The sequence below is a fragment of the Nyctibius grandis genome, chromosome 7 (assembly GCF_013368605.1).
Source record: "Nyctibius grandis isolate bNycGra1 chromosome 7, bNycGra1.pri, whole genome shotgun sequence".
Classification (NCBI taxonomy): Eukaryota; Metazoa; Chordata; class Aves; order Nyctibiiformes; family Nyctibiidae; genus Nyctibius; species Nyctibius grandis.
In genome coordinates, this window is record NC_090664.1 from 35,862,236 (window position 1) to 35,876,417 (window position 14,182).

The 14,182-nt window shown below is 40.6% G+C and overlaps 1 protein-coding gene across 1 annotated transcript in view; it reads right to left on the reverse strand.

The window, feature by feature from the left end:
• RSU1 (Ras suppressor protein 1) overlaps positions 1-14,182 on the reverse strand; it is a 119,038-nt gene that overhangs the window by 64,419 nt on the left and 40,437 nt on the right. The window contains exon 8 of the mRNA XM_068405054.1: positions 2,413-2,545. Within this exon, the coding sequence (XP_068261155.1) occupies positions 2,413-2,545 (133 nt within the window). The remainder of the gene's footprint in view (positions 1-2,412; positions 2,546-14,182) is intronic.

The following is a 14,182-nucleotide window of genomic DNA, read 5'->3' on the forward strand; positions in this document are numbered from 1 at the left end:
ATCCCTCATCCAAGTCATTAATGAATATATTGAATAGAACTGGTCCCAGAACCGACCCTTGCGGAACTCCGCTAGACACAGACCTCCAACTGGACTCTGTCCCGCTGACCACTACTCTCTGGCTTCTTTCCTTCAGCCAGTTCACAATCCACCTCACTACCCGATCATCCAGACCACACTTCCTCAGTTTAGCTGCGAGGATGCTGTGGGAGACCGTGTCAAACGCTTTACTGAAATCAAGATAGACCACATCCACAGCTTTACCATCATCTATCCACCGGGTAACATCCTCATAAAAGGCTATCAAGTTGGTTGAGCAAGACTTCCCGTTGGTGAAGCCATGTTGACTGCCCCTAATGATCCCCCTATCCTTGATGTGCCTAGAGACAGCACCAAGAACAAGTTGCTCCATCACCTTTCCGTGATTCCATTTCCACCTTTTCCATCACCTATACAGATGCATAGTTCCTGCTTTATGAAAGTCCACATCTCCCAATACCTGAAAGTAAACTTACTGATCTGAATGTCAGCTGCTAACATATGTGAGCTGTTCTTTCTTTTCAGTGTTGCAAGGGAGGTTATCTAAACAGCATTCTATCCAATCATCCCTTTAACTGTACTGCTTTGTCTCAGAGTGAAAGTTAAGCTGCCTGGGTCTATCAAATGTTGCAAGTTAATTTTTAAATTTTTCTTTTGGCTGAATGATCCAAAAAACCCCAAGAGCTCAATTTTGCTTAGTTAGATATCTACAGAGAAAATTATTACATTCACATTTCAACCTTGTGATTTGCTTAACAAGAAAAAAGACACACCACCTGGATGTAGTCTCTGAAAGAAAAAGGAAGTTGATGGAGGTGTATAGTTGTTAGCAGGAAAAGACCAAAATTTCACCACAAAAAGGAGTTTTCATTTCTTCTGTGTTCCCAGCTTATTTGTTTTTGTGCACCATAATGCTACTAGACCTGTTACCTAGATTATGCCGTTGCTTATGAGTTTTAACACGTAAAATCAAATGCAAACAGAAAAATGGCTGTAGCAGCTGGTATTCAAGCAATTCTTAGATCACATATTTAAAGGAAACTGGAAATAAAAAGGACAATATTTTCAGCAGGAAAATCCACAAACTCTCTTTATAGCATGCGAAACAAGTACAATCGAGAATCAAAGGAAGGGATTCTAACAAAATTATACGGATATTTTTCATTTATGGTTTAAATATAAAATGGGTATATGCTGAATAAAAATGACATCTAATTATTAATATCTGCATGCGTTTGGTTTTCATCACTAATCTCTGAAAATAATGACATTTTAACTGAATAAGCTTCTAAGATCAAAGTAGAAGCCATGAATGAGCCATGAAAAGATTCTTTGATTTTGTTTTTTCCCCCCCATTAATGAGTAAAGTCTGATTTTGCTTACACTGTTAACTATAGAGGCTTCAAATCACAGAATGGTTCAGGTTGGAAGGGACTGCTGGAGATCATCTAAGTCCAACCCCCTGCCAAAGCAGGTTCCCCTAGAGTACATTGTACAGGGTCACATCCAGGTGGGCTTTGAATATCTCCAGAGAAGGAGACTCCACAACCTCCCTGGGCAGTCTGTCCTGGTGCTCTGTCACCCTTAAAGTAAAGAAGTTTTTCCTCATAGTCAGATGGAACTTCCCATGTTTCAATTTGTGCCCATTGCCCTTTGTCCTGTCGCTGGGCACCACTGAGAAGACTCTGGCCCCATCCTCTCGACACCCACCCTTTTTTTGCATCTGAAGTTTTACTATGGACTGGTAACATGGAAATTTTTACTGAAAAGAAATATTTCAATTCAGTGAATGATTAAAGACCTTATTTTGTAAACAAATCCTTAGCATTTGTACATAGAATTTTGAATTAAAATGGAGAAGTCCCAGCATGAGGTTTATTTTTTTCCAGTTACACTGTTGAAGAAAGCACTAGTACTTGTATTTGAATTACCAGCATTGTAGACTTTTGTCCAGATCAAAACACATTTGAATGCTGAACATGCCTTTCAAAACAAAACCACCTGCATCCAAAAACATTAACAAATAATATCTGTTTCAATCTATAAAACGTTACTGTACATACTTAAAATTAGTACTTCTCAAAAGCTTGTAATGCTTGCTCTTTCACGTCTCTCATGTTACTTAATAGCTCTTAAAAATGAATAACAAATGCAGAACAATATCAAGCAGTCTTTGTGCTTTCCTAACACGTCTAAATCACGTTTATTTACTTTCCTGTCAGCAAAATTCCTTAATATAAATGTACAGGTTTGTATATTTGCCCTGAATACCAAGCTACTGCATGGATTTTGAAAGAAGGGTGTAGCTGATAACACTTTGCCAAACACACTACAGGAAAATAAAAAACAAACATACAGTGTATAAGTACTTACTATTTATATGTTTCTGAACGAATGTATTCAAAAACATGAGATACTCCCAGCTGGAACTGGTCAGCAATAGGGGTAACCCAAGGATTGTTCTCTGCTTTGAAGACTTGCTTTTGACCAGTCAAATCCAAATTACCTGAAAGGGATTAAACAAAATAGCACATGAAAAAAATCTGAAATATGAAAAATTTGAAAGAAATATCTTGCTGTGAATATAAAACTTTTCATTTTTTTCAGAGAGTATGACCATAATAAAAGCAAATATTTCAGTTTTAGCAGAGAGGACTAGGAGGACATAGTAGTTCCCACCACAATGGATGCAGTTCCACCCTATTCATTTCAGTGCTACTACATACTGCACAGCAGCATTGAACTCTGCTGACTGCATATAATATTTATCCATCAAATTAGTTTTAAGCAGGGCTTAATCATGCATAGGTGCTGGGCCTTCTCCACCATGGCTTGCAGGAATGAAGGGAGAATGACACTGTGGTAGAAGTTTGCTGAAGCTTAGCATTGCAAAGTATTTCTCCATCACTGCTCCAGGCATAACATCAACAAGCGATGCCCAGCAGGCTTTTCACCTTCCCAGTGCCGAATGCCTTGTCTGTACTGAGATCCTACCACTGATCTGTGGGTATAGTTCTCTATACTGAGGAAAAACAAACAAAAAGTGTCATTCTTGCAACATGTCAGTGTTACCTATTTTGTTGACAGGAAGACTTAAGAGACCTATTAGGGGTTTGCTTGGGGGTTTTTTGTTTGTTTTTTCATTTTGTAAATGTTTACCACCCAAAACAGCACACGCTCTACTGAAACTCCTCATGACTCTGGATACAACAGGCTGAATTCTGGATGGTCTAGCCATTGCAATATTTTCTTGTTTTCTTTAAAACAAGAAACCTGTGCTATATTTTACATTTATTTTAGTGAATTTTATGATGAAGAGAGGCCTACCCTCCCTTCAAAAATCTAAAGTAACAAATAAAATAAAATAATCTTTAACTATGGGAAACAAAAAAAAATTTACAAGGTTTTGAAGACTGACTGAGCCACGCTGTCAGAGAAATCTGAAACCAGCCTGATGTGCTAGCTTTTCAGAATTGAAGGCACTTGTGCAAGCTGCGTGAACACACGCGCATGCTACGGGAGCTGCTTCAAGCCCTGTGCTCACTGGCGATTTCGGTTGCATGTTCTACATTACAGCTAATCCTTGACACGCTTCTCTCCGTAAAAAGGGTTAACGCAATTAAAGACAGACCATTATACCATATGAAAAGATGTCATGCATCTCATATCGGCCTACCAATAAGTTACCATTAGCTTAGCAAGCTCATCTGTCAGCTGTCCGAGGGCCATTCCTTTGAAATAACCACAGGCGGGAGCATTCCACCCCCTGTCAGTCAGGCAGCGATCGCCCTCGCTGCCTCACGCTTCAGTGCGCCTGGTTAGGAACCTCGCGCCCTTCTCCTTTATTAAGGGACTCGGCAGCCCCGTTCTAACAAGGATCAGGAAGCAGGATTAAGTACTGTGACAAAGAGGACCTAATAAGCTAGAAACTGGTGTGTCTAAATCTGTGCTAGCTCAAGGCGCAGGCTCACGCTGCTCTCTATTCAGTTTCCAGGCACAGGCCGCCAGGGAAGCAAGCCAGTGCTGTGATTAGCCCTAACCCTCTGACCGGTGCTGCTATGAAGATCATGTATCACTCAGGGGCTTGCTTTGCAATTGCAAATTGGATTTTCCATTTTATTACCTGCAAAAAACCACATACATTGCTCTCCAAAACTAGCAATGCTGTAAGCACTCACGTGTAATTACAGCTCCACAAGTACTGCATCAAGGTAAAATGATCAATCTGTGTACAACTAATAAAAATAGTTAAATCTGGGAAGGAAAGCTTGGCCCCATCATGGGTCAAATTCAGTGTTGCTTACAGGAATAAGTCACACATGTCCAAAATCTCTGAGCTGAAGCCTCTCATCCTGAGCTGTGTCAGAAATGTACCACCCAGGGAACACTGCTGAATGTTTCCATCCCCACAGCGCAGCGTGCCTATTTCCATTCCAAATACCACACGGCCCATTTAAATGTAATTAATTGTAATAAATACCATCCTTCTAAAGCCAAAGAAATCTTACAGCAAAAAGAGGACTGCTCAAGCAAAATGAACTGTGTAGGTCCCCATGCCAAAGTAACCACTTAATTTTCCTCCATCTTCTCTTTTTCCCCGAAACACACTGGGGGCAGGTACAGATATTACTTTTTACCTTCAGACGGAAGAGGCAGGCAGAAGCCCTAAGGGTGAAATTAATCTAATTACCGAAGAAATTGGGACACCCGGAAGTCCAGCATCCGCATGGAAATCCACCCCCTCCTTGTCCAGGATGCCCCTCCGGGAGCCCTGCGGCAGGAGCTGGCCAGGCAGCCCGCCCCACTGGCCGCCTACAGCTGGAACGAGATGTCAGCTGCCACTGCACAGCCGAGGGTTTTAATTGAAGAATTTAATCAAGTGTTGTAGTGCAAAAAGGAACACCCCGTCTGTCCTAACGGCAAGCACCAGCAGAGAGCGGGTGCTCCTCCGCAAAGGAGCGAAGGAGGGCTGCTGCACAGAAAGCAGGACGGACAGGGCACCCGACGCTTTAAGCTCCTCCCCGTTCGATACCGAAATTTCCATCTGGAAATGAAGGACAGAAATGGACAGAAAATTAAGCAGGGTAAGAAGTCATGGAGAGCCTGCACCACCTTAATAGCACTAGGGAGGAAACAGTCTAACGCTCCTGCCACAACGCAAGTCACTTGAGAACAAAGAAGCTGTATAACTAAAACTGAGACAGGGTGGAAACGTGTCACTCCCGCATCACCGTACATTGCTTAGGGCCATATCCTGGTGTCCCTTCTGTGCTTACAGCTAAGCCATCTGTGAATCGAGGGCTTACCTAATTCTGCTCTGGCTTCAGGACATCCAGGAGTCCCAAGCACAAGGCCAAAGTCTCAGCAACATCTCAGGAACAGTACATGCTGGAGTAACCAAACACATGGGACCCCTCCATGAACCCTTCTGCCCCAGTGCACCAAGATGAACTCAGCAGCGTGGAAGAGGTCATCAAACCCGCCTGAAGCAAAGGCTCTGGTACCCAGCTCACTGCAGGAGTGCTACGCAACAGGACACCTTACAGATGTGTCCCTGTTCCCCCCCACCCCCAACAGTTCCCTGGCCTAGACTTTTTTTTTACAGCAGCACTGTGCTAAGAAATGCTGTTATTCCATCCCTGCAGCACTAGAGCCATGGGCCAGGGAAAAAGCCATGGCAGATGCGCCTTCATGCATATTGTCTAACAGCAGCATCAGCAGAACACTATCCCCAGGCCTTCAGGAAATTTATATACTGTTCTGCTACACAGATCACATCAAATCCCTCGGATATTTTTAGTAAGCAAAATTCAAACTTGCCTCTAGTAAAAAAATCCAGTACTGAAGATTCAATCACAAAATATATTAAGGATGGAGATTGCATTGGTCATTGCTGGTTTGTTCTTTCCATGCACATCAGCCTATTACAAAATATTTATCTTCTCTAAAATCACAGAATTACAGACTGATTAAGGCTGGAAGGGACCTCTGGAGATCATCTAGTCCAACCCATGCCAAAGCAGGTTCCCCTAGAGCAGGTTGCACAGGGTCGGGTTTTGAATATCTCCAGAGAAGGAGACTCCACAGCCTCCCTGGGCAGCCTGTTCCAGAGCTCTGTTACCCTCAAAGTAAAGAAGTTTTTCCTCATAGTCAGATGGAACTTCCCATGTTTCAGTTTGTGCCCGTTGCCCCTTGTTCTGTCGCTGGGCACCACTGAGAAGAGTCTGGCCCCCTCCTCTTGACACCCACCCTCAAGGTATTTGTAAGTATTGGTAAGATCCCCCCTCAGTCTTCTCTTCTCCAGGCTAAATTCAGCATAGCTAGTAGACTAAAATTGTATTTCTTCATAATGGTCCTAAGGGTCTTGCTGTTTTGGCATATTTAAAGAGATCAATGCCACTGAAATGCACTATAGTCGCATGCCTCTGATAAGAGTGGAGGAGAAGGATATCTTCAAGACCAGTTTGCACAGGCCCTTTCCTAGATCACAGAAATGCTTTTCAAATTATTTTGGAACGCTTCTAAAATTATTCTTATAAATAAATAATCAAAACTATGTACCCCAGAACCCAGGTCTAACATGCTTTAGAACCTTCTAATTTTTAAGCCTGAGGGATAATTTTTTTAAGCTTTCTGTCTTGAACAGACACAGATTTCCAAGTAGGAAGAATGAAAAGTGAACATACACTGGTACCAGTGAGCAGACACTGGAAAGAGAACAGAGTCTGGAAAAAAGAGCAGAGATAAAGGTCTAACAGCTGGCTGCTGTGGACAACCTGCACAGAATGACCAAAAGCCTTCTAAAAGGAGCCAGCTGTATGGTCTTAAAAATACCTGATCTTGGCATTTTTTTTTTCTGCCTCAGCACTCATTGTATCTAAAGATTATCCTGAACCATTAAGTTGGACTGGATCAGTGTGACTGAACTTCTGTGTTTATCCCACCTTAAAAACAAATTGTTCCTATGCCCAACTAGTAAGATGTTTTCAGACCAGCTTACTAGACCTGAAAACTCTTTGCTGCCCAAATCTCTTGTTAGCTGCCACCTGGGAGCTACAATAAACAGATCTGCACAAAAACAAACCCTTGAGAATTCAAGGACAAAAATCAAAGTATGCATATTTTTAGTTTTAATATATTTGAACTTATGCCATCCATTGACTAAAATACCATTTATCACTGCTTAAATTCAGAGCTCCGACAGCCATGGGTGGACAGAAGGGACATCTTGTATGACAGTGGGCACGCCCCAACCTGAGTGACATTAAAGGGAAAAGGCAGCTACAGTTTCCCTGCACCTCCATCAATAAATCTATCCTGTGCTTGATCTAAAACATGATAGTAAATGTTTCTTGTTATTTTCCTTCAGTGCTGTTGAAATAAAAAGTGGTTTGTGTGAACATTCATATTTTGCTCAACTGCCTGCAAAGGTCAGAAAAGAGCTCATAAAAGCAAATAAAATGCTGCCTCCCGCAGCCGTGTTTGCAGAAAGCCAGTGATAATGCTACCTACCACTTTGACCAAGGTAATGTGTCTCCAGACTTCCGAGGCTCCTCCTGTCCATCAGGTCTAGCCTGCAAGCACCTCTTATATGCAACTATAATCCCCTCATCCTCTTGTGACGTATGATATACGGAGTGTATAATATTTACCCAATGTATGTATACTTAAGGTATAGCAAGGTATGACTAGTGTACACAGGCACTACCCCAATACAAGCAAAAGAAAACAGAATGAACACAAACCTGACTTGTCCTTTCCACTCGAACGCCCCTTGGCAACACTTTAAATACTTTCAAAAATTAAAAGGTGAAATAAAGTAATTAAACAACTCTGACATTTGAGAAGTGAACATTGGCATTCAGCATAAGAAACATGATCCTAGCTGTAAAATGCCAGATCAACGCTTCTTTGTAATGGTTTAAATTCATCCCTAGTGGAGCTTCATTAAAATCAATGGAAATAAGTTTTAGCCTGTATGCTGTTGAGTTTCACATCTGCATCCCGTTGATACTCCGACCCGCCTTCCAGCCTACACCCTACTGCACTGACCTCAAGGAGAGCCCTCAGGCTGTAACACATCCCTTTTAGCGATTCCTCTAAAGACTGCAATTTAAATATTCTTTCTCTTCACAACACAAAGGTCTTTCTCACTGTCGTACGTAAGTACAGGAGGAATGAAATTAGTTTTATTTCTTTATTTAGTTATAAATACCCTTGAATCCTGTTTTATTAAACGCTAAGTAAGGGATCAATCCACTACACTAAATTTAAACTTAGGTTATATGTAAAAATATGTCTGTACTGGCTTATTTTAGATTTGCTTTACACTACAGGGCTTATAATTTTTATTACTTTTGTGGCATGTGCTTTGTAGCCATAGAGAGACAGACTGGTTTAAGTGTGGGGGTGGAAGAAATATCATGACTATTATGTCATAAAAACGATACCAAAGCAATATAATTGTGAATGATGTCTTAAAATCTATGTAAAAAAAGGGATGAAAATATATACCGATTTCTATGCCACAAAGTGTTATCAAAAGCGAATGATTTTTACACCGATGTTAAGCACACGTAAGCTGTGCATGCGTAACTGGTATCATTCCTATAAACAAGTAAGATCACCTCTGCTTTGAAGGTCTCTAACACATTTGAAGAATTAGTAACAGAAGAGAGTAGATTTCAACAGTAGTTACAATGGAGCAGTAAGACAACAGAGAGCAAAGACTTCTTGCACATAAGTGAAGGGTGACTCAATCTTTTTGGAACCAGCAAAAATATTCACAGAAATACTCAGTGTGATAAACAAATCTACAGCTCCATAGCATATGTCAAAAATATACATTTGCTTATTGATGAGTTTCTATGCACTAAAAGAAAACAACTAGTAAATCCAAACCTAGACTGAAGCGCCTCCAAAAGATAGATCTCAGCAACACATCTGCCCTCTCGCCCCTACATTCCTGTACTGGAAAGGTCTAACAGCATCACTTGGAGTCACCAGCACTTCAGAGAACCCTGAAACTGCATTTGTGGTGGTTTTACGTGACAGGGGAAAAGGTTCAAGTATCAAATAACAAGAAGTCAGAGTCAGTACATACAAATAAACCAAACGTACTCCAGAGCATCCACCAGACAGAAGCAGGCTGGAAGTCTTCCTCTAACTGCTTTCCTGACCACACAGATGGGAATGCCTGCAGCCTTGCCTGTGAGCATTACATGGGAAGCCCCAGGGTAAAAGAAGGCTGAACGAGCAATCAGAAAGCCAGACACTGAAGCCTAAGCCCATCCTCAGTTTTACAATTATTTTCAGGGACAGAAAACAGGAGTGCAGATATTGTAACATCACACGTTATTCTAACAACTTCTTAGATGTAAATGAGAATTTCCAGTAACGAGTTCAGAGATTAGACCCCGACTTGAATGTTCACTTGAATACATCTAACAGTAGATCTGTCAGTTCAGTAATTGAAGAGATTAACAAAGACATTTCAAACAGAAAAACATCTGGTCTGAAAAACATCAGGAGACTGAGACTGCCAGCGGTGTCTCGTTCAAATGGTTCGTCACTGTTAAAATGCATTCTTTATTTCAGTGCTGAACTGAGGTGCCTTAGTTCTCAAACACTGCTGCTGCTTCTGCCCATCTACAAGGGAGAAAGATGACCTGTGCTTTCTTCTCATGGAGTTAGTGAGGAACAGCAGCTCAGTCTCTTCTCACTCTTCCCTTTCATAGGTTAAATAAAGACTGATTATTCTGTGTGATCCCAGAATAGCTACTTCATTTGCTTCAACTCTTGGCAAAAGGACCACAGTTGAAATAAATAAAGTAAAAGCAGGCCAACTAAATCTTGAATTCTTTACCCTTGACGTAAAGGTGAACTGATACAGGGCAAACTGGTATTGTCTCAGCTACTGCTATTATTTAACTCTCCAGCACTGTCCCACCTCAGCCTTTCACAGAAGAGAGTTTAAAACCAAGTGAACATAGTCATGAGATATTTATACGAAATTCCATCATCATAGCATGTGTCAGCCAGAATCATCACACCAAAGTGTAATGGGCGGTCTGGTACAAGGAGACTTCCACTCCAGAATGTGTCAGGACTGAAGATGAAGCCTGGAAAAGACAACAGAAGGGATGAAATGCTGAACTTCTCCCTTAAACCACATTTCAGGTATTAAGTACAGGCAGAAGAGACCTAACCTGGCTAGGCAAACTCACAGTTCCACATTCAGGTGACAGGAGGAGTGGTTAACTCTCTGGGAACAAGGGGAGAGCCCTGGCAATTTCTACCATCACTCCACACAAAGCAGCTGACCTTAGCAGGACAACTAGTAGAAAAAGTAAATAATATTAACATTCACAGATGAAAGCCACAGAACAGGAACTTATTCAATGCAGCACACAAGGCACTCCTAGCCAAACAACACCCTGCTAATGGCTTGTACTTTCACACAACAAATCATGCTGTTTCAACAGCCAAACTGCACACACACAGCCTTCAGGTACCAAGGCAACCAGCCCAGCTGATGCCATTGTGTGGGTAGCTAAGGGGAACAGCAGAAGAAACAGCATTTTGACAAAAATCCAAGAAGTTACTTCAAAATGTTTCCTATATTCTTTCTGAAATTATTTCAAATTACTTAGAATTTGATTAAATTAATTTCTCCCACATTACTAATGTAAGAGAGAGATCATTTACTAGAAGACCTACAAGCATTGCTAAGTTTCACCAATTTCTTTCTTTGAATGGTGACACGTTGTGCTGGAAATACCGTTTCCTTCGCTGCTCTGCGCAACAAATGTCCGGCGCTGACCGGGATCTCGAGGGGCAAATCGACAGTCACTGCTAAGTGTTCCCAGTGAGGAAACCCAAGAAACACACTACGCAGCAGATGGTTTTTGGAACAAAGGGAATTAACGTGATGTCAAAGTAGTTTAACATCAAAGATGTTTTAATGGCACAGAAAGTATTACAGGCTTAGAGGTTCAGCATCCCAATTTATTTTGAAATATATTGCACATTTTGTCCAACCTCAGAAACTCCCCTGGGATGCTCAATTACACAGGAATTCAACAGAGCATTCTCTCTTTGAAGAGTCCCTATCAGACCAAAATCTAGTTAATTTAAAAATATGAGTTCAGAAAGGATTCACTGTACTGCTTTTGCCCTGCACCTTTGAAACTTCCACTCAAACACAGGTTGCCAAGGACTCAGAAGAGCGAAACCACTTTCAAGTACTATGAAACACATAAAATGAACCAAATTTAACAACAAATATAACATTCGCTCAGATTGGCTCTAATTACAGTATTCTTACCTACCACAGCTCCAACAGAACAGATGAAATATTTGCTGACAGAAACATCATTATTATGCTGATGGTACTTATAATCAGAGTACAGTCAACATTAGGAAAGCCTACACATACACTGTAGTCATCTGAGAAGCAACAGCAGGACTTGCATATTTTAAAAACTAAAGTAAGATCAAATCTGAATCTTGGGAAGTTTGGCAAGAATTACAGAAGTGTAAGGAAATGAAAGCCTGTGGTATATATCTAAATGATGGGCTATATAAAACATCTTTATGTATAATGAAACTGCAGACTTGTCATCTCTTCCCATACACCTTAACTCCCATCAAGTACTCTCTGGAATCAGCCTGGTTTCTAACTACATAAGAAGCGGTGGGTTTTGGTGGTGGCGGTCTTTTTGCTTTTTAACTTAAAACAAGCCTAAAATGAGAAACACAATTAGAATCTTCACAAATTTTCAGATATGTTTTTCTAACATAAATGATCTGTCCATGACCTATCTTGCTATGTACATTTTTCTGTTATTCCTTAACTAATAACTGCTACATTAGTAGTCCTAGAAAACAAGTTATTTTTTTTATCCATTGGGAAATTTAGTAAAGCTCCTTACTTTCTTATACCACCTTTGCCTTAGTTGCAAAAGTAGAAACGGGTAATTTTTTTTAAATTGCAAGGTAGCAATTAGTTGTTCCAGTGCTCAGAGCTGGTGTCCAAAGAGCCCCGGGACATCCAGGCTGCCAACAAGCACAACAGATCTGTATTTGCAGGTGTGAGCAGCGTTGTGTTGTGACACAGGTAGAGTGCAGTAACAGTTTATACTGAAATAAGAAAAGTTTGGGGTTTACATCAAGTGTATTTAGAAAAGAAATACGTTTTGTGAAATAAGTCATTCCTACGTTTGCACATGCCTGTTATAACTACCTAAGTAAACTGCTATTTTGATTAATGTTAACTTGAACAAACAACTGCAGCAACTACTTTGCATAATGTAATATTCATTCACATATTCTAGAGTAATTTCAAAGGCCTAAATTTTAAAATGTCTTCCTGTGATGGAAATATTGAGACTTTTGGCGGGATTCCTTGAACTTTCTATTTAAAGCCAATCCTTTATCCACAGAAGATAATTTAGCTGTTCAAAACTGAAAAATGATGAAAGAATTACTTAGCCATTCTGCCATACAGATTTAATTTATAAAATGTTTCACCCTCCTTAAAAAGGAACATGGCTACTTACCCCATCAAGTTTTTTTTTCTTTTTTAAAAAGCTTGAATTTTCCACTTTTCAAGTACGTACCTAACTTCAGTTTTGACAGCACCTCCCTTTACCTGAGGAAATTATTTGATAAACTAGAAGAGTATTGAATAATACACTTATCAGCCATTGATGTCAACATTCCGTTTTCAAAAAAGTGGATGGAAGTTGAAAATGCATCCTTAGAAATCCTTGTTCTTCCCATATGCATAAACATGGGCAAACTCTGTATACATGTGCACACACGTGTGTTGGCAGCAGGGTAACGAACACAGTCGACGTTGGAATCTGGGTTTTAAAAATCATGCCACTTGTTTTCACATCAAAAACGCAAACCTACAGATAAAGCTAGTTACATTCTCTGGGTGGCTATTTACGTTTAGCTACAACTTTGTGAACATTCTGCACCATATACAACTCTTACATTCCTGGCTCTGCTAAGAAAATCTTTTACGTGGCACATATGGGTCCACCCAGATGACCATACAATGAACTGAAAACACCGTCATTGATCTTACTAATTGCATCTGCCACTTTACGTGGTTCTTGCTTCTACTCGGCTTTCTTTCCAAACACCATTCCAATTGTTAAATGGTCAGAATACACAAAGTGACAGATTTAGTGCTTCCCTGGCAATTTATATAACCGACTGCAACTCTCTTGTTGCAGTGAATCATGATTTATTTGTCTCGCAATGCAGCACATAACCTTTTAAATGCTAGGGAAAAAAACGCCAGCGCTTCTTTAAAGTTATATATGACTGCCCACCACCATTCCTCATGAGCGGGTTTTTGAGAGACAAATGATAAAAACAAGCTGCAAATTTCACCCCTCTACTCCCAGCCATTTCCTGCGTTCGTCACTCACAGGTACTGTATTTACAGACAAGCACCCTCACCCAGAGCACCAGTGCACTCTTCTAGACTCCTCTTTCCTCCTGCACAAGAATATTTTTCTTAAATTAGCAATAGGTATTCTCTGCTAAACACAGAGGAGGATAACACTGATCTCCCCCAGTTCTCTTACTGGCACATGCCACACTCGATCACATCAGGTGAAATTAAGAGCAGACTGCAGGGTTTTATTTATTGGTATTTCCCTCCATGCCAAAACTGTGATCCCAAAGCCTGTCTGTGGCCTTTTCTCATACCCTACTCTCCATGCCTTCCTCTGCACTTATTTCCATTACCTTTAAAAAACAGTTTAACATACTCCTCCCCTTCTCCTCATTCAAATACACTGTTTTATTCTGGTGTTTATATTGTGCCCTTCTCCCTGGTAAATGAACATTCTAATGACTCACTGCTGTCCACCAGTGCCCGAACTAAGCCAGTCAAAAGCCTTCAGCACCTTTAATTATTAAAGTGATAATAAGAGAGGAAGATTGTTTACTTTAAATGGAACAGCAGTACCTCCAATTAATGCAAATAGGACCTGCTCATTGAGAAGCTATTTATCCAACATGCACAGCACAAAGTATTTGGATAGTTCTCCTTACATTATAATTCAATTTTAAAAATTTAGGAGGGAGAACTCAGAAAGCAGATAAAACTGTTTTTCCCTCA